General features: G+C 45.7%; 1 protein-coding gene across 2 annotated transcripts in view; it reads left to right on the top strand.

The window, feature by feature from the left end:
- doc2a (double C2-like domains, alpha) overlaps positions 1-21,306 on the top strand; it is an 89,400-nt gene that overhangs the window by 25,640 nt on the left and 42,454 nt on the right. For both annotated transcript variants that reach the window (XM_072369556.1, XM_072369557.1), the window contains 3 exons: positions 1,118-1,462; positions 9,116-9,195; positions 19,417-19,491. In XM_072369556.1, coding sequence (XP_072225657.1) covers positions 1,123-1,462; positions 9,116-9,195; positions 19,417-19,491 — 495 coding nt within the window. In that variant the 5' untranslated portion in view covers positions 1,118-1,122. The remainder of the gene's footprint in view (positions 1-1,117; positions 1,463-9,115; positions 9,196-19,416; positions 19,492-21,306) is intronic.

The raw sequence follows: 21,306 nt of genomic DNA, 5'->3' as shown, positions 1-21,306 counted from the left end.
CTCTGTGATCCTCCTCCTTTACTGTTAGCGCTCTGTCTGCAGTCTCTGTCTGCCCGGATAGTCTTAAAGCTGAGCAGAGAGCTGTTAGAGTTGTTCCTGCAGCCAGGTCCAGGATTCCACCATCTGTTATTAACCAGCTCTGGGGTCCTCCTCCTTTACTGTTAGCGCTCTGTCTGCAGTCTCTGTCTGCCCGGATAGTCTTAAAGCTGAGCAGAGAGCTGTTAGAGTTGTTCCTGCAGCCAGGTCCAGGATTCCACCATCTGTTGTTAACCAGCTCTGTGATCCTCCTCCTTTACTGTTAGCGCTCTGTCTGCAGTCTCTGTCTGCCCGGATAGTCTTAAAGCTGAGCAGAGAGCTGTTAGAGTTGTTCCTGCAGCCAGGTCCAGGATTCCACCATCTGTTGTTAACCAGCTCTGTGATCCTCCTCCTTTACTGTTAGCGCTCTGTCTGCAGTCTCTGTCTGCCCGGATAGTCTTAAAGCTGAGCAGAGAGCTGTTAGAGTTGTTCCTGCAGCCAGGTCCAGGATTCCACCATCAGTTGTTAACCAGCTCTGTGATCCTCCTCCTTTACTGTTAGCGCTCTGTCTGCAGTCTCTGTCTGCCCGGATAGTCTTAAAGCTGACATATTAGGTCCTTTTTTAAAAAAAATTATATTTTACAGTCTCCAGTCAGACCAGAAACACTCCAGCTCTATACTTAGATATAAATAGTTACTCTATTGATCCCAGAGGGAAATAGTTTAGCATGTAGCTGTAAGCTAGCAGCAGATGCTAGCAAACAATGCTTTCTCATCAACAGAACTGGATATCAGCTGAAATATGATTCATGCTCTCACAACAGTTCATATAAGCCTTATAATGCTGTGTTTGTGTGAAATATACCAGCAGAGGATGGATGGAAACATTACATTTCTACATGTTTATTTGAACAGGTTTGTCATAAATGCCTTTATTCGGCTTCCTATCCTGAAGGTTTGATGCACACCAATAATCGACACAACCTAGCAGAGAGCTAGCTGAGTTTTTCTGTTCATTTGGTGCTGTCCCCGCCTTTTTTCAGTGTGATGGTGGAGCTCATGTGACAGGAAGCTGCAGCCAAACTGTGTTCGTGTTTTTCAGACTCTATGACGGTGCAGAGAGGAAAGAAGCTCAGCATCTCCATCCAGGAACACATGGCCATTGACGTTTGCCCCGGCCCCATCAGACCCATCCGACAAATCTCCGCCTACTTCCCCCGCCTGTCTCCCACCTCCCCCACCCCCACCTCCCCTAACCCCGCCCTGTCCCCGAAGCCTGCCTCCTCCCCGGTGGCCCTCAGCCCCCCGGTGGCGTCCGCCATGGGCGGGGCTCACCTCCTGTCTCCTCTGCGGGCCCACGGCAGGTGGGGGGGGGCCGGCTCCTTGTCCCAGAACAGCAGCATCGACACGTCGGTGGAGATCAACAGTGACGACAGTGACGACTGCAGTGAGCCTCGCTGTTGGCATGTGTCTGTTTGTGTCTGTTTCCGTCCGTCTGTCCACGTCTGACAGGAAGTAGCTGCAGGCCACCCGGCTGCTGCATGACCCCCGCATGGCGCCCCTCATACGCTTTAAAGCACTGGGCCAATTAGAAGCTGCTGTTTTAATGTCAGAGACCACAGCTCAGAGTGAAAGCCTTCATGGGATTTAGCAGAAGTGATGAACTACTTTAGAGCTTCACAGGAAGGTCAGGGCTGAAATATTCCAAAAGGTTACGGCAGCTCTGACCCAACAGAGTTATCTATGGCTTATCTGAGGCAACAGCATCCAACGAGGCCCTGAAATCGTCATTTTTGGTGGCCTCTGGAGGTGTTTTTGTGCATGTAAGGGATTCAGATACATTCCACCACAGGAGCCAAAAACACAAAAATACTAAGATTATCTCACAAAGCTTTCATCTAAAAACTATTTCATGGTTAATTAATGTCTGAAATCTTCTCAGAGCTCAAATCTCTCGGGTGTCCACAGGCTGGTTGGGTTTCCATCTGTTGGAAAAACTAAACTTGCTCATTTAAATCCTCTTAAACCTTCTCGATCCTGCCTTAAGAACGAGGATTTATTGACCATTTCGTGGTGAATCGTGTCGTGTGCTCAGGGCTCGATGGTTGGAGAGCTGCTTTTCTTCTCTTTTGCTTCCTCTGAAGTATGAAGGCAGATCTTTTTGCAGGCTTTAAACGAACATCTGTAGATGAAGCAGCTTCAACACGATCTGAGGCCTCAGATACATCTGCTCCGGCTTCCTGAGCAGCAGAAGGAAACTGATGAAGTGAGAATAAACTGTGATAAATGACATGTTTTCCAGCTCATCTGAGATTCAGATTAAAGTTAAATTAGAGGTTTCTAACAGTTTTATACCATCACTCACCTGTATTTGTTTTGCAGTCTTTGGCCGAGGTTTTTCTGTCGGTTTGAATCAGATTCATGGGAGCAGGGAGGAGTCGAGTGTCTGAGTTTGACAGGTTGACTCCTGGAACTGAAACTGCCGGCTTTGATCAAACATAAAGGACACTTTCAGAGCCTTTCTTGCATGGATTTCCTCTCGGTGAGCTGTGTTCCTGCAGCTGGTCTCTGCCTCGGGCTGCAGTGTAGGCAGATGAAGCGAAACCATCCAGAATGCAGAAAAACACACCAGCAGGGAGGTTTGTTTTCAGAGGAGAAGACAGCAGCTCTGAAACACTGGAACTGCAACCAGGCCGGAGGTTCAGCCGGTCCATTTCAAACCAATTAGAATATCAGCTGCTGTGAAATGATTCTGAGGTCAGAGTCACGACTTCAACTCTCTTCTGGATCAACAGAGAATTGGCCTGGACCTTCATGTCATCCAGCAGAACGCAGACAGCTGGTCCGATGACTCACTGTTCAGATCAGGATCCTCTGCCTCGGACACTTTGAGCAGAAATAACCTGTTGCAGTCCCTCAGATCAGCAGGTGACTTCCTTCGTCTGCCAGGTGCTTCAGACCAACAGTTAAGACCGATTTAACTTCTCTTTTTCTTCTTCTGATCCGATCCTTGGTGGATTCGTGCATCAGGATCAGGATCAGGATCTTTTAACACTCAGATGGCCTCATATTGTCTCATATTGTCTCATATATTCGTAGTTTAATAAGTGCAAAGCAACACTGAGACATAAAACCTCTGGATACCACCTGGCCTCGCTCTTCTTTCAGCTGCCTTCTTCCTTTCATTCTCCTTCTGGTTCTGAATCAGTGGAATTATTCATTTCAAATCATTTACTTGGGCCTTTAAATGAGGGACATTGAGCCACGTGAGACTGAGCAGTAACAGGTCTGTGATTGGAGGGCTGCGAGCGGATCGGCGTGCGTTCCTTCGCTCACAGTCACGGATAACCTGCTGAACCCCACTCAGGATCGGGGATTGTAATGATTTCCCATTAAGTCGATTTTAGCGCTGCACGCCGCTCCTACCGCCGAGAAGACCGTCAAACGGCGCTATTTCAGGGAAGTAAAAGTCAGAAGAAGGTTTCCGTAGGAGGACCTGCAGGAGGATCATTCACCTCACCCGGCGCCGCCTGTCTGGTCTGTCACAGGCAGACGTCTCCATGAGGTCGATGACCTCCGCAGGTGGTTGGCGGCGCCTTGCGGTTGCCGTAGCGAGGCTCCCTGCCCTCAGGACTGCGGTCAGTCCTCGCCTCAAGCCTCGTTTATGCTTTTTTATACGTTGCTCTGCAGTTCACCACCATGCCTCTAGGGGGCGTGGCTGTGTGTTTGTGTGGTTTCAGGCTAAAGCCGAATCTTTGCTTTTCCTTCCGGTCACAGTTAACAACAGTAACCGATGGCAACCGAGGTGGAGCAGCTGGAGCTCATCAATACCGAAGAACAAATGCTTTTATTGCAAATGTTGAAGGCGACAGAGAAGACGTTTGGGGGGGGGGGGGCGTCTGTACGACCGGCCGAGGCTGAACGGTTTGGATGAACAAATGCACTTTGATACTTTTGAATGTCAGCGGGCCGATTTAACGAGCTTCTTCGCCGTGTTCAGCCATTAAGAAAAAGGGAGTCGACTTCACTCAGAAGCATAAACTGGGCTTTAGTCTTGGCCCAGCTCCCCACCGGGCGACCCCTGCGGCCCCTAACTGCCCCTAACGGCCCCTAACTTCCCCTAACTGCCCCTAACGGCCGCTAACGGCCCCTAACTGCCCCTAACGGCCCCTAACTGCCCCTAACTGCCCCTAACGGCCCCTAACTGCCCCTAACGGCCCCTAACGGCCCCTAACGGCCCCTAACGGCCCCTAACTGCCCCTAACTGCCCCTAACGGCCCCTAACGGCCCCAAACTGCCCCTAACTGCCCCTAACTGCCCCTAACGGCCCCTAACGGCCCCTAACGGCCCCTAACGGCCCCTAACGGCCCCTAACTGCCCCTAACGGCCCCTAACGGCCCCTAACTGCCCCTAACTGCCCCTAACTGCCCCTAACGGCCCCTAACTGCCCCTAACTGCCCCTAACGGCCGCTAACGGCCCCTAACTGCCCCTAACGGCCCCTAACTGCCCCTAACTGCCCCTAACGGCCCCTAACTGCCCCTAACGGCCCCTAACGGCCCCTAACGGCCCCTAACTGCCCCTAACGGCCCCTAACGGCCCCTAACTGCCCCTAACTGCCCCTAACGGCCCCTAACGGCCCCAAACTGCCCCTAACTGCCCCTAACTGCCCCTAACTGCCCCTAACGGCCCCTAACTGCCCCTAACGGCCCCTAACGGCCCCTAACGGCCCCTAACTGCCCCTAACGGCCCCTAACGGCCCCTAACTGCCCCTAACTGCCCCTAACTGCCCCTAACGGCCCCTAACTGCCCCTAACTGCCCCTAACTGCCCCTAACGGCCTCTAACGGCCCCTAACTGCCCCTAACGGCCCCTAACGGCCCCTAACGGCCCCTAACTGCCCCTAACGGCCCCTAACGGCCCCTAACGGCCCCTAACGGCCCCTAACTGCCCCTAACTGCCCCTAACTGCCCCTAACGGCCCCTAACGGCCCCTAACGGCCCCTAACTGCCCCTAACGGCCCCTAACGGCCCCTAACTGCCCCTAACGGCCCCAAACTGCCCCTAACGGCCCCTAACTGCCCCTAACTGCCCCTAACGGCCCCTAACTGCCCCTAACGGCCCCTAACTGCCCCTAACGGCCCCTAACTGCCTCCGTACCAAAGTATGCACTCCTGGCGGCCGGCTCCAAGGGCTCGATGGTGCAGGGGTCCCTGACCGGTGACTTTATGGTTTTTCTCTCAGAACCCAAGCAGGGTGCGGCGGGCTCACCTCGGCCATCCAGCATGTGCCGTCTCCTATGGAGGGAACATCGTTCAGTGGCTCCTCCCCTTCTCTCCAGCAGGTCGAACATCAGTTTAACCTGAAACCTCTTTCTTTAGGCCTCAGAGAGCTTTTTACTTCCTGTTATGAGGCGACGCACTTTAACACACACATGGTCCATTCTCATTGCAGCAAGTTTCGGTCCAATCTGTTGGTTTCCTTAGCTCGGATATTATTTTTGAATTGGCTCCATATGAATTAATTGGATTATGATTACAATGAATTGAATTCCAATTGGCTTGAATTGGACTTTATTACTTAAGTGCCTTGAGATGACAATTATTGTAATCTGGCGCTTTATAAATAAAATTTAATTGAATTGAATTGAATTGAATTTAACAGCAGAGCCTGGATGTCTGAGATTTAGGAAAAAGATTTAGATTTCATGGAATGAGCCGTACTTTGGTGAATGTGTGAGTTTCAGGACATTAGATCCACTGCAGGACGGAGGCTGCTGCCGCTGAGTCGTGGCGAGGCTTTAAGAACGCAGCAGCTGCGTCTTTGATACCCGTTAAATTGAATTCAGTTAAAGAGACGAAATGAGAGCAACTTTTTCCGCTGTCCAGGAACTCTCTGCAGGGATCTACTGAGAATAGAAAGCTGCTGCAGTGATTATTCAGGGAGCTGAAACCCACCATCAGCACTCAGAGCAACACCCCCGGACTGAGAGATGAAAAATACATCAAACTGACTCTGTGTGGTCGTGCTGCATCGCCTCACTGCTGTTTTTAGCCTTGGTTACTCAAACAATTCGTTTTTACTTTGAAGAACTTTGTTTTATGTCAGCTTCTGCTGATCATTGGGATCATTTAATGTTTCTCTGTTGTTTTGTCCTTTTATTGTCGTATATGTGCTTTATGTGACCCTTTTTCAGCATTTCAGAGGTACTGTGATCATTTTCTGCCTCTTTCTTTGTAGTGATGTTGCTTCGTGGTAATTATTTGCCTAATTTTACAGCAGTTTCCTGTTGTTGTGTTCCTTTGTCATCATTTAGCATCTCTTTTGTTGGAATTTGGTGTCTGTTGTACTTTCTTGCTTGTTTTTGATCTTTTTTCTCTTAAATTAATAAATAATAGTTTGCATTTCTCTGACTCGTTGCAGCTCTCTGACTCGTTGCAGCTCTCTGACTCGTTGCAGCTCTCTGACTCGTTGCAGCTCTCTGACTCGTTGCAGCTCTCTGACTGGTTGCATTTCTCTGACTGGTTGCAGCTCTCTGACTCGTTGCAGCTCTCTGACTCGTTGCAGCTCTCTGACTCGTTGCATTTCTCTGACTCGTTGCAGCTCTCTGACTCGTTGCAGCTCTTTGACTCGTTGCAGCTCTCTGACACGTTGCAGCTCTCTGACTCGTTGCAGCTCTGACTCGTTGCAGCTCTCTGACTCGTTGCAGCTCTCTGACTCGTTGCAGCTCTCTGACACGTTGCAGCTCTCTGACTCGTTGCAGCTCTGACTCGTTGCAGCTCTCTGACTCGTTGCAGCTCTCTGACTCGTTGCAGCTCTCTGACTCGTTGCAGCTCTTTGACTCGTTAGGCTCTCTGACTCGTTGCAGCTCTCTGACTCGTTGCATTTCTCTGACTCGTTGCAGCTCTCTGACTCGTTGCAGCTCTCTGACTCGTTGCAGCTCTCTGACTCGTTGCAGCTCTCTGACTCGTTAGGCTCTCTGACTCGTTGCAGCTCTCTGACTCGTTGCAGCTCTCTGACTCGTTAGGCTCTCTGACTCGTTGCAGCTCTTTGAATCGTTGCAGCTCTCTGACTCGTTGCAGCTCTTTGACTCGTTGCAGCTCTCTGACTCGTTGCAGCTCTCTGACTCGTTGCTGCTCTCTGACTCGTTGCTGCTCTCTGACTCGTTGCAGCTCTCTGACTCGTTGCAGCTCTCTGACTCGTTGCATTTCTCTGACTCGTTGCAGCTCTCTGACTCGTTGCAGCTCTTTGACTCGTTGCAGCTCTCTGACACGTTGCAGCTCTCTGACTCGTTGCAGCTCTGACTCGTTGCAGCTCTCTGACTCGTTGCAGCTCTCTGACTCGTTGCAGCTCTCTGACACGTTGCAGCTCTCTGACTCGTTGCAGCTCTGACTCGTTGCAGCTCTCTGACTCGTTGCAGCTCTCTGACTCGTTGCAGCTCTCTGACTCGTTGCAGCTCTTTGACTCGTTAGGCTCTCTGACTCGTTGCAGCTCTCTGACTCGTTGCATTTCTCTGACTCGTTGCAGCTCTCTGACTCGTTGCAGCTCTCTGACTCGTTGCAGCTCTCTGACTCGTTGCAGCTCTCTGACTCGTTAGGCTCTCTGACTCGTTGCAGCTCTCTGACTCGTTGCAGCTCTCTGACTCGTTAGGCTCTCTGACTCGTTGCAGCTCTTTGAATCGTTGCAGCTCTCTGACTCGTTGCAGCTCTCTGACTCGTTGCAGCTCTCTGACTCGTTGCAGCTCTCTGACTCGTTGCAGCTCTTTGACTCGTTAGGCTCTCTGACTCGTTGCAGCTCTCTGACTCGTTGCATTTCTCTGACTCGTTGCAGCTCTCTGACTCGTTGCAGCTCTCTGACTCGTTGCAGCTCTCTGACTCGTTGCAGCTCTGACTCGTTGCAGCTCTCTGACTCGTTGCATTTCTCTGACTCGTTGCAGCTCTCTGACTCGTTGCAGCTCTCTGACTCGTTGCAGCTCTCTGACTCGTTGCAGCTCTCTGACTCGTTAGGCTCTCTGACTCGTTGCAGCTCTCTGACTCGTTGCAGCTCTCTGACTCGTTAGGCTCTCTGACTCGTTGCAGCTCTCTGACTCGTTGCAGCTCTGACTCGTTGCAGCTCTCTGACTCGTTGCAGCTCTCTGACTCGTTGCAGCTCTCTGACACGTTGCAGCTCTCTGACTCGTTGCAGCTCTGACTCGTTGCAGCTCTCTGACTCGTTGCAGCTCTCTGACTCGTTGCAGCTCTCTGACTCGTTGCAGCTCTTTGACTCGTTAGGCTCTCTGACTCGTTGCAGCTCTCTGACTCGTTGCATTTCTCTGACTCGTTGCAGCTCTCTGACTCGTTGCAGCTCTCTGACTCGTTGCAGCTCTCTGACTCGTTGCAGCTCTCTGACTCGTTAGGCTCTCTGACTCGTTGCAGCTCTCTGACTCGTTGCAGCTCTCTGACTCGTTAGGCTCTCTGACTCGTTGCAGCTCTTTGAATCGTTGCAGCTCTCTGACTCGTTGCAGCTCTTTGACTCGTTGCAGCTCTCTGACTCGTTGCAGCTCTCTGACTCGTTGCAGCTCTCTGACTCGTTGCAGCTCTCTGACTCGTTGCAGCTCTGGTTTCCAGCAGGAAACACAGCGGGTTGTGGGAGAAACTCTCTGGCGCAGATAAATCAGACAACGGCTTTCAGAGGCTCTAAATTAGCATAGGAATACATTCTGTGGTGGTATCTGTGGGTATTTTGGGGCTGATTCCTGATTCCTAATCCATGTGAATCATATGCTGGAGGTGTCACATTATTCAACAGGGCTGGAGGAACATCAGGCGGTGTTTGTGTGGGTTTGTGTTACTTGTGGGAACATTTTTCACACCGTGTCTTCATGGTGGTTAACAGCCCAGAACAATATGTTCGCTCTGGCTTTAAGGGGATTTTCTGTGTTGGGATTCATGTGACAGGTGCCGCTCCACTAAATTGGATTTCCATATTCTGAAAGCTCTTCCTGTGTCTCGCATGCTCTCAGTTCATCCCAGCAGACTGTGAACGCTGTCATTTTCCCTTCCCACTGATGCAATGCTTGTAAATCATGCTGTTTTTAAGAGTTCTGCCCTGGTGTGTCTCTCCAGCTGCTCTGGGAACGCTGGAGTTTGAGCTGAGATACGAGCAGAGCTCCAGCGAGCTGCACTGCACCGTGATCCGGGCCAAGGTGAGGACGCCCCGCTCTGTGTTTACTCTGTTTATTCACTCAGGTGTGCTTCATCCCGGTCAAACACTCAGGATATTCTCTCAGTGTTTTCATGCTGTGTTTCCCTTCAGTGGAACTAAAGAGCTCAGAGAGAGTGTAAAGAAAAGCCACAGAAGACATAAAACTCCTTCAGCAGTTTATCGAAGCAGGAATGTTTCAGAGTGCAGTCAGACAGGCTGAGCTTCTGTGCCGGATGTGGTGGTGAAATGAGGATAAAACCTCAGATGTGTGCAACACACGGCCGGCAGGAGGAGGTCGCTGCTCTCATTGACCCGTTAACACCAGTCCCAGAGCAGGTGTCACACCCTGGAAGGCGAGTTAAGAGGCAGCAGAGCCTCGGGCGGCTGGTGTGAGGAGCAGGTGGGACGAAACAAACCGGAACCCAGCGTTTCACATGCATCGCTGCCTCCAGGAAGCAGTCATGTGCACACAAACGTGCCATTTCCTTAGCTTTAATGGATAGTGGTACGATTGCCACCTTCCATGGGGGAGACCTGGGTTCAAATCCCCTGCATCACTCCAGTAGGGGTCCTTAGGTAAGACCCCCTTACCCTACCTGCCTACCTGTAAGTGGCTTTGGATAAAAGCTTCTGCTAAATAAATAAACAGAAACACATAATTCACCCTGGTCCATTAAACCTGGAGGCTTATATGAGGCCATTCTCCGACCATCCAGAGCTCCGTCGATCTGCCCCCCCGGTGCAGCCCAGCTGAGAGTTAAGCCCTTTAAAATGTATTTCTGAGCCTTCTGCAAGTGTTTGCATTCGTGAGCTTTGGTTAGCAGAGGCAGCTTCACGCAGAGCGCTGAGCTCTGCTGGACTCTGGATCGGCGTTTTCGAGACTCCAGACACACAAACAGCTGCAGGTGGAAGCTTCCATCTGAGCTCAGGGCCCCTCTCAAAGCGCCTCGCAGGTCAGCTGACTGAGTTCTTCCGGTTATAAATGAGTCTAATTAACTTCTCAGCTCTCACCGGCTCGCTTCAATCCTGAAACTCCCTATGGATCCAACACTTTTAGTGTTAGAACTACACACATCAATTAAACTGTGCAAAGAAATGAGCTGAAGATTCATTTGGTGGATTTAGTCGGTCTGGACCTGCTTTTTATTCTTATTGTTCTTCATTTTTATTCTTATGCAGACATGATGAATGATGCTCTGACTGGGGAGCACTTTGAATTTCATCGTACCTGTGACAGTGACAATAAAGACCTGTTCTATTCTATTCTATTCTGTTCTGTTCTGTTCTGTTCTATTCTATTATTTTATTTTCTATTCTATTCTATTCTATTCTATTCTATTCTATTATTTTCTATTCTGTTCTATTCTATTCTGTTCTATTCTATTCTATTCTATTCTTTTCTGTTCTTTTCTAATCTATTCTATTCTGTTCTATTCTATTATTTTATTTTCTATTCTATTCTATTCTATTATTTTCTATTCTGTTCTATTCTATTCTGTTCTATTCTATTCTATTATTTTATTTTCTATTCTATTCTATTCTATTCTGTTCTGTTCTGTTCTGTTCTATTATTTTCTATTCTATTCTATTCTATTATTTTCTAATCTTTTCTAATCTATTCTATTATTTTCTATTCTATTCTATTCTATTCTTTTCTATTCTTTTCTATTCTTTTCTAATCTTTTCTATTCTATTATTTTATATTATTTTCTATTCTATTCTATTCTTTTCTATTCTATCCTATTTTATTATTTTCTAATCTTTTCTAATCTATTCTATTATTTTCTTTTCTTTTCTTTTCTTTTCTTTTCTTCTCTGTTCAATTCTTTTCTTTTTTGTGCTATTCTATTCTATTCTATTCTATTCTATTCTATTCTATTCTATTCTTTTCTATTCTATTCTATTCTAAATGGTCTTTTTGTCATGTGGAGGTAATTGGACCCGGATGCAGATGTTTGTAGAAAAACATTTTTAAACCAAAGGAACACTGAGCTGGAAAACCAAAACCATTAAACTGATGAAAACCCACCAAAACAAAACCTGCATGAAGCATAACTTTAACCAAACTTTAACCAAACTTTAACCAAACTTTAACCAAACTTTAACCAAACTTTAACCGACCCTGAGCTGAGGAGCCGAAGATGCATCGAGACTGTTTGCCTTCGAGCACCAAACCGTACGAACTCCTCAGTTACTGTGCAGAAAAACTAACTGCTGGTCCTGATCCAGAGTCCTGATCCAGAGTCCTGATCCAGAGTCCTGATCCAGAGTCCCGACCCAGAGTCCCGACCCAGAGTCCCGATCCAGAGTCCTGATCCAGAGTCCCGACCCAGAGTCCTGGTCCAGAGTCCCGATCCAGAGTCCCGACCCAGAGTCCTGACCCAGAGTCCCGACCCAGAGTTCTACAGCTTTCTGAAGGTCTCTCAGACTTTTTCTTTTCTTTGGACTCTGGGTCGGGACTCTGGATGATTCTGTTTATCAGTACTTCAAAAAGCAGCAGAAGACTTCAGAGCAGCTTTAATGGAAACAAACGAGGCGGTACAGCGGCAGCTGATGATATTTTAGGGACATATTTGGATTAGCACGGTTTTATTGCTTCGTTTAATTTCACTTTAATGAAAAGATCATTCTGCCCAGGCAGCTGCTGGCTCTCATTTCAGAGGCTTTTCTCTCAGCACAGCCACGCATTCGGAGGATTTTAACCCACAACTGTTCGTGATTTCACTGAAAGTGCAGAAGAAGAATGAGATGCTGATATCCTGCTCATTGTGGCTTTGCTCCCTCCGGCATCATCGCGATGCACATCCAATCAGACGGAGATAACCTTCAGCTGCACTTCTGCTGGAATTCTGCTGTAATTCTGCTGGATTTCAGCTGGAATTCTGCTGGAATTCTGCTGGAATTCTGCTTCACTTCTGCTGCACTTCTGCTGCACTTCAGCTGGAATTCTGCTGGAATTCAGCTGGAATTCTGCTGCACTTCAGCTGGAATTCTGCTGCACTTCAGCTGGAATTCTGCTGCACTTCAGCTGGAATTCTGCTGCACTTCAGCTGGAATTCAGCTGGAATTCAGCTGGAATTCTGCTGCACTTCAGCTGGAATTCAGCTGGAATTCTGCTGGAATTCAGCTTCAATTCAGCTGCACTCCTGCTGTAATTCGTTCTCGTTATAATTCCAGCAGAGTCCAACAGAACCACAGAAGAAAACACGAACAGAAACAGCAGTGAGGCTGTTTTCTCAGCCCCTGCTGTCAATGAGCTTGGTGTCCTTCAGGTCCTCGGGTGTTTTTTCCTGGCTGGGTGAGAACCCACTTGAATGTCAGTGATTTCTCCCTCTGGGACTCTTGGACTCCTTTCTGCAGCCTTTCTGTAGGATTAGCTCGGCGCCGCCTGCTGAGTGCAGAGCTTTTCTTTCCACAGGCGAAGGCTGAGATTTCAGCATCTTTAAAACCCGTAAATAAAAGACCAGCGTGCTGCAAACGTCAGAGAGTTCAGTGGAATAAAACAGCAGAAAGATAAGTCGGCCGCTTATTTCCTTGGAGTGAACTCAACAGATTTACCAGCATATTAAAGCCTGAATAAATCTTCTGCAGAAATTACCTTCCTCCTCCCAAACCATCCCAAACGCCTAATTTAGTCTGTTCTTTCCCAGCTGTCTGTTTTCCTCCAGCAGGGCTGGAGTTACTGACTTCTGATTTGGATTCTGGTTCCGCTGCTTTGCTTTGAACCCAAAACTATCCACCTTTAATTATAAAATGAGTTTTATCAGAGGCTGGGGGCTCAACTGCAGCGTTTAGGGACAGTTGGAACAAGGAGAGCTGTGAGAAACTTTAACTTTCTGCACTCAGAACCACAAAAGACTGAAAACTGACCACAATACTCAGGTTTAAGGTGGTCATAAACTCAGTCCAGGCTGTTTTAAGGCGGTATTTCTGGGTTTTCAGCCGCTGTCGCTTCCAAACAGGAAGTCTTGGCCTGTATTCCAGCTCATTTCTCTCAGTTATTCATCCTCATCTTGTACATCAGCACCTATTTCTCGGCGGTTTACATGAACCAATGCTCAGTGTCGTCATGTGTGGCGCCGTCTTTACGCGGGAAAATGAAAAGCTACGGGTCAGCTGCGTGATTTAAAACTAACATGCAGGTTCTCAGCAGATCGTTTCTCATCGTTATTAGAACTGAAAATGCTCCATAAATAAAGAGCTTTGGTGTCACTGGGTGGGTTTTGGAGAAGATATCAGTGTTCTTTGGGTTTCTTTGCTGAACCAGAACCTTTTGGCATCTTATTTAAATGAGTAAAACGATGCTCCAAAAGCTTAAAATGCACATAAAAGATGTTGGGAGCCAAACCTCACAGCCATCGGTGTTCTGCCTTCCAACCAAAGAGCAGCTGAAGCTGGTGGAAGAGGCCGAGTTATGGAGGAGGACAACATCTGGGAGGCTTTTACTGGTCCACATGTGGTCCAGGCGGAGCTCCCGGGGGACCAGTAAAGCCCTGCGTGATCACATCTGTCACATGTGGAAGTGGATTTCACTGCAGGCGCCTGCAGAAGGTCACAGCCTCCTCACACAGAAGAAAACGCAAATGTCAGAGCTGTTGAAAGAAATTTAGGAGCAATTTCTCATGACGATCAGCTGCTACTGATGAGGTCGAGAGATTCAGATCAAGTGTTTAATCTGTTTAAACTCCAGCAGCAGGAGAAATCACAGCCATCGATCGTATCTGCGAAGCTTCAAATCAAATAAAAACACACTGATAATTAAGAGCATTAATTAAATGATTCAACCGGTATTCATCAGTCAGTGGATGTGAGAATATGAGCACAGAAAGGTTTTAAATGACATGTGGGGAACACATTAGATTATTAATGATTCTGAACTTTAAAGAGACAAATTCTGAACTTTAACACAAATTTCTGAGGTTTTATTGAGACGTTTGAGACAGATTTTTTGGTGAAATCATTCGTTGGTTTAAGCTCAGCGGCTCTCAGCTGTTTTAACTCCTCTGATAACAGCCTGTTAGCTCCACCCTTTTAGTGAGGTCAGCAGGTAGGTAGATAGTTACTCTATTGATCCCAACAGTTAGCTGTTAGCTGTAAGTTAGCAGTTAGCTGTAAGTTAGCAGTTAGCTGTAAGTTAGCAGTTAGCTGTAAGTCAGCAGTTAGCTGTGAGTTAGCAGTTAGCTGTGAGTTAGCAGTTAGCTGTAAGTTAGCAGTTAGCTGTATGTTAGCAGTTAGCTGTAAGTTAGCAGTTAGCTGTAAGTTAGCAGGTAGCTGTAGGTTAACAGTTAGCTGTGAGTTAGCAGTTAGCTGTAAGTTAGCAGTTAGCTGTAAGTTAGCAGGTAGCTGTAAGTTAGCAGTTAGATGGAAGTTAGCAGTTAGCTGGTCACAGCCTCCTCACACAGAAGAAAACGCAAATGTCAGAGCTGTTGAAAGAAATTTAGGAGCAATTTCTCATGACGATCAGCTGCTACTGATGAGGTCGAGAGATTCAGATCAAGTGTTTAATCTGTTTAAACTCCAGCAGCAGGAGAAATCACAGCCATCGATCGTATCTGCGAAGCTTCAAATCAAATAAAAACACACTGATAATTAAGAGCATTAATGAAATGATTCAACCGGTATTCATCAGTCAGTGGATGTGAGAATATGAGCACAGAAAGGTTTTAAATGACATGTGGGGAACACATTAGATTATTAATGATTCTGAACTTTAACACAAATTTCTGAGGTTTTATTGAGACGTTTGAGACAGATTTTTTGGTGAAATCATTCGTTGGTTTAAGCTCAGCGGCTCTCAGCTGTTTTAACTCCTCTGATAACTGTCTGTTAGCTCCACCCTTTTAGGGAGGTCAGCAGGTAGTTCGATAGTTACTCTATTGATCCCAGAGGGAAACAGGTTAGCAGTTAGCTGTAAGTTAGCAGTTAGCAGTAAGTTAACAGTTAGCTGTATGTTAGCAGTTAGCTGTGAGTTAGCAGTTAGTTGTAAGTTAGCAGTTAGCTGTAAGTTAACAGTTAGCTGTAAGTTAACAGTTAGCTGTGAGTTAGCAGTTAGCTGTGAGTTAGCAGTTAGCTGTAAGTTAGCAGGTAGCTGTAAGTTAGCAGTTAGATGGAAGTTAGCAGTTAGCTGGTCACAGCCTCCTCACACAGAAGAAAACGCAAATGTCAGAGCTGTTGAAAGAAATTTAGGAGCAATTTCTCATGACGATCAGCTGCTACTGATGAGGTCGAGAGATTCAGATCAAGTGTTTAATCTGTTTAAACTCCAGCAGCAGGAGAAATCACAGCCATCGATCGTATCTGCGAAGCTTCAAATCAAATAAAAACACACTGATAATTAAGAGCATTAATGAAATGATTCAACCGGTATTCATCAGTCAGTGGATGTGAGAATATGAGCACAGAAAGGTTTTAAATGACATGTGGGGAACACATTAGATTATTAATGATTCTGAACTTTAAAGAGACAAATTCTGAACTTTAACACAAATTTCTGAGGTTTTATTGAGATCGTTTGAGACAGATTTTTTGGTGAAATCATTCGTTGGTTTAAGCTCAGCGGCTCTCAGCTGTTTTAACTCCTCTGATAACAGCCTGTTAGCTCCACCCTTTTAGTGAGGTCAGCAGGTAGGTAGATAGTTACTCTATTGATCCCAACAGTTAGCTGTTAGCTGTAAGTTAGCAGTTAGCTGTAAGTTAGCAGTTAGCTGTAAGTTAGCAGTTAGCTGTAAGTCAGCAGTTAGCTGTGAGTTAGCAGTTAGCTGTGAGTTAGCAGTTAGCTGTAAGTTAGCAGTTAGCTGTATGTTAGCAGTTAGCTGTAAGTTAGCAGTTAGCTGTAAGTTAGCAGTTAGCAGTGAGTTAGCAGTTAGCTGTAAGTTAGCAGTTAGCTGTAAGTTAGCAGGTAGCTGTAGGTTAACAGTTAGCTGTGAGTTAGCAGTTAGCTGTAAGTTAGCAGTTAGCTGTAAGTTAGCAGGTAGCTGTAAGTTAGCAGTTAGATGGAAGTTAGCAGTTAGCTGGTCACAGCCTCCTCACACAGAAGATAATTAAGAGCATTAATGAAATGATTCAACCGGTATCCATCAGTCAGTGGATGTGAGAATATGAGCACAGAAAGGTTTTAAATGACATGTGGAGAACACATTAGATTATTAATGATTCTGAACTTTAAAGAGACAAATTCTGAACTTTAACACAAATTTCTGAGGTTTTATTGAGACGTTTGAGACAGATTTTTTGGTGAAATCATTCGTTGGTTTAAGCTCAGCGGCTCTCAGCTGTTTTAACTCCTCTGATAACTGTCTGTTAGCTCCACCCTTTTAGGGAGGTCAGCAGGTAGGTAGATAGTTACTCTATTGATCCCAGAGGGAAACAGGTTAGCAGTTAGCTGTAAGTTAGCAGTTAGCAGTAAGTTAACAGTTAGCTGTATGTTAGCAGTTAGCTGTGAGTTAGCAGTTAGTTGTAAGTTAGCAGTTAGCTGTAAGTTAACAGTTAGCTGTAAGTTAACAGTTAGCTGTGAGTTAGCAGTTAGCTGTGAGTTAGCAGTTAGCTGTAAGTTAGCAGGTAGCTGTAAGTTAGCAGTTAGATGGAAGTTAGCAGTTAGCTGGTCACAGCCTCCTCACACAGAAGAAAACGCAAATGTCAGAGCTGTTGAAAGAAATTTAGGAGCAATTTCTCATGACGATCAGCTGCTACTGATGAGGTCGAGAGATTCAGATCAAGTGTTTAATCTGTTTAAACTCCAGCAGCAGGAGAAATCACAGCCATCGATCGTATCTGCGAAGCTTCAAATCAAATAAAAACACACTGATAATTAAGAGCATTAATTAAATGATTCAACCGGTATCCATCAGTCAGTGGATGTGAGAATATGAGCACAGAAAGGTTTTAAATGACATGTGGGGAACACATTAGATTATTAATGATTCTGAACTTTAGCACAAATTTCTGAGGTTTTATTGAGACGTTTGAGACAGATTTTTTGGTGAAATCATTCGTTGGTTTAAGTTCAGCGGCTCTCAGCTGTTTTAGCTCCTCTGATAACAGCCTGTTAGCTCCACCCTTTTAGTGAGAACAGCAGGTAGGTAGATAGTTACTCTATTGATCCCAGAGGGAAAAAGGTTAGCAGTTAGCTGTAAGTTAGCAGTTAGCAGTAAGTTAACAGTTAGCTGTATGTTAGCAGTTAGCTGTATGTTAGCAGTTAGCTGTAAGTTAGCAGTTAGCTGTGAGTTAGCAGTGAGCTGGAAGTTAACAGTTAGCTGTAAGTTAGCAGTTAGCTGTAAGTTAGCAGTTAGTTGTGAGTTAGCAGTTAGCTGGAAGTTAGCAGTTAGCTGTACGTTAGCAGTTAGCTGTAAGTTAGCAGGTAGCTGTGAGTTAGCAGTTAGCTGTGAGTTAGCAATTAGCTGTAAGTCAGCAGTTAGCTGTATGTTAGCAGTTAGCTGTAAGTTAGCAGTTAGCTGTAAGTTAGCAGTTAGCTGTATGTTAGCAGTTAGCTGTAAGTTAGCTGTAAGTTAGCAGTTAGTTGTAAGTTAGCAGTTAGCTGTAAGTTAGCAGTTAGCTGTAAGTTAGCAGCAGATGCTAGTAAACGATGCTTTCTCATCAACAGTGATGGACCAAGCCGGAGATGTGCACAGCGTAACTCGTAGTAATGCATGTGAACCGTTAATTACTGCGTTTAAACATTTTGGATATATTAACCTCATTAAACAGTTGTACCTGGAGACCTCCATCTTTATCGCAAACATGCCGATAATGTAACATTAACACACCAAGAGTGAGGAGAGGACCGGTGTTGTGTTGGAAACACACCTTAAACACAGCTGCAGGTTGTCTGAGTTACAGAACGGAACCGTTCAGCTAGAAAGCTTCAGCTAACAAAGTAATGTGGGAACAATAATGTTCATCTTTCAGAAAGGAACAGCAGTAACTCCTTAGAAGTTGGTGTACGTCATCTTCATTAGCTAAGCTGTTAGCGTTAGCTTCAGCTAACAAAGTAATGTGGGAAGAATAATGTTCATCTTTCAGAAAGGAACAGCAGTAACTCCTTAGAAGCTGGTGTACGTCATCTTCGTTAGCTAAGCTGTTAGCGTTAGCTTCAGCTAACAAAGTAATGTGGGAACAATAATGTTCATCTTTCAGAAAGGAGCAGCAGTAACTCCTTAGAAGTTGGTGTACGTCATCTTCGTTAGCTAAGCTGTTAGCGTTAGCTTCAGCTAACAAAGTAATGTGGGAAGAATAATGTTCATCTTTCAGAAAGGAACAGCAGTAACTCCTTAGAAGCTGGTGTACGTCATCTTCGTTAGCTAAGCTGTTAGCGTTAGCTTCAGCTAACAAAGTAATGTGGGAACAATAATGTTCATCTTTCAGAAAGGAACAGCAGTAACTCCTTAGAAGCTGGTGTACGTCATCTTCATTAGCTAAGCTGTTAGCGTTAGCTGCTGCTAAAGGAAGAAATAAATCAGTAAATAAACCATGAGGAGTTATTTCTCAGATGCTTCCATTTCCCTGCTCTGAAGTTCAGGCTCTGAGAGCTGGAACTGATCCTCTTTGTGGCTCAGTTCCTTCAGTCCAGCGTTGAACTGGACCAAGTTGTTAAAACTTAAAACGGGGCTTAGCAGAGGAGGCGGAGCCAACTTAAGGAGCGACGTACTTTAGAAATGAAAATCAGAACGGCTCGTTAAAGGAGGAACTTTCACACAAAGGGGAACTAAATAAATACCAGGGTTGTGATAAATGCTCCCAGGAGCAGGAAGAAGGGTTTTTACTGAATATGACACCTTTAAGAGTTTTTGTTTTCATGGAAATTCATGTGATCTGGTCAACAACAGATAGTTTAATCCTGGACATGTGTTACTTTTCTCCATTTTATTATCTGTTTCTCTTCTAACTCCCCTGGTCAGGAGCCCGTTTCATAGTTTTTTTTACCTCTAAAGTGTGGAAAATATCGATGAATCATAACGTAAAATAATGCTGTCGTGTTTTATTCAGCTAAAATAATTATTTCAAATGCACAAAAAAGCATTTGTGGAAGAAAGGAAGTGGAACGAAAGCCCAAATATAGTCTCCAAACCAAAATGTGATGAACTGGAAATGAGAATGTGTTTTTAAACCGTTTTTATCCTAAATTTCTTCAGTTCGAAGCAGGAAATCCTGATTCTCATTGACTCCATCAGAGAAGTAAACAGCCAGCTGTTCTCCTGTTTCTGACTCCTCTGCTTTGCGTCTGCAGGGTTTGAAGCCGATGGACTTCAACGGTTTGGCCGATCCGTACGTCAAACTGCACCTGCTGCCTGGAGCCTGCAAGGTGAGTCGTGACCTGAGAGGATGAAACATCTCTGGTCTAAACCTGCCAAAGTGAGACTTTCTGTGTCTGAATCACTCAGAAGCTGAGAAGACACCCGGTGCTGCTCTAATTAAAATGGATGTTGTGCTTCTTTTCCGAGGAATCAAATTTAGAAGAGTGGCAGGAGGCAGCTTCATTAACACCGAGTCACTGAGTCACTGTTTTCACGTTGTTCTTTATTCTCTCTGAGCAGAAGTTTATCTCTGAGCTGATGGAAACATTTAATGAAAACTTCCTGATCAGCTTCATTTCTTCATATTTATCCATAAAAACAGGAAGCAGCTGCAGAGATTCACTGAAACATGTTCAAACCTGAACATAAACCCAGAATCTGAGGCAGAAACAGAGTTTTTCTCAGTTCTCAGCAGCTTTAAAGTGAATCTCTGGTCTGAGCTCCTTTATTCTCCAACACAGCCTGAACCCTCTGAGACCAGCTTTCTGTCATTTCTTTAAGGAGTCTTCAGGAATAGTTCTCCAGGCTTCTTGAAGGACATCCCAAAGCTCTTCTTTGGATGTGGGCTGCCTTTTGTTCCGTTCTCTGTCAGATGATCCCACACTGCTTCAATAATGTTGAGGTCCGGGCTCTGGGGAGGATTCATCCCTCCATAAGACCTGTTGCCACTGATTTTCAGTCCACTTCTTGTGTCATTTGGCATAGCTCAGCCTTTTCTCCCTGTTTCCCTTCCTTAAGAACGGCTTCTTGACAGCCACCCTTCCATGGAGACCATTTCTGATGAGGCTTGGGCCAACAGTAGATGGATCAGCTGAAGGTCCAGATGCATCTCTCAGGTCCTGTCAGGTCACAGCTGGATTTTTTCCTCTTTCTTAAGGACATCACTTTCAGATCCTGTTCATCTGCTGGAGATAGTTTTTTAGGCCTGACACTTCTTCTTTTGTCCTCCACTTGTCCAGTTTCCTCAAATGTTTTAAGGACACACTGCACACCATGCTGAGATATGCCAAGTTTTCAGCTAATAGCTCTTTGGGAATCACCTTGTTGCTGCAGAAATCCTATTTTCTGTCTGTCAAACTGTGTTTTCTTTGCTGTTTTTCATAGATGCAGCTAAAGAAATGGGAACAAATGATGTGTCTTTGTGACAAAGTGCCTAAAGATCCAGTTTAAAATGGCTTCTTTGCCAAGTTGTCTGTTCTGTGTCGACACAACACTGGTTCATCCCTTGAGTTAGGAGCCTTTTTTCTGCCTGAAGGGTTCAAAGGTCAGAGTTCAGTGGCTGAACAAAGAAAAAACCTTTGAAAAATGCTCAGGAACAAGGACTGAAGATGAGGGAAAAAGCAGAAAATGTCCAAAGAAAAACTGTGAAAGAGCTTCAGAAAGCTGCAGAACTGTTGATCAGGACACTTTAAAGGTTTCAGAAAGCTGCAGAACTGTTGATCAGGACACTTTAAAGGTTTCAGAAAGCTGCAGAACTATTGATCAGGACACTTTAAAGGTTTCAGAAAGCTGCAGAACTATTGATCAGGACACTTTAAAGGTTACAGAAAGCTGCAGAACTGTTGATCAGGACACTTTAAAGGTTTCAGAAAGCTGCAGAACTGTTGATCAGGACACTTTAAAGGTTTCAGAAAGCTGCAGAACTGTTGATCAGGACACTTTAAAGGTTTCAGAAAGCTGCAGAACTGTTGATCAGGACACTTTAAAGGTTTCAGAAAGCTGCAGAACTGTTGATCAGGACACTTTAAAGGTTTCAGAAAGCTGCAGAACTATTGATCAGGACACTTTAAAGGTTTCAGAAAGCTGCAGAACTATTGATCAGG

The sequence above is a fragment of the Leuresthes tenuis genome, unplaced genomic scaffold (genome assembly GCF_036924035.1).
Source record: "Leuresthes tenuis unplaced genomic scaffold, fLeuTen1.0.hap1 SCAF_17, whole genome shotgun sequence".
In the NCBI taxonomy this organism is placed as follows: Eukaryota; Metazoa; Chordata; class Actinopteri; order Atheriniformes; family Atherinopsidae; genus Leuresthes; species Leuresthes tenuis.
Note: the sequence above shows the minus strand (reverse complement) of the source record. Positions and strands in the feature narration are given on the sequence as shown.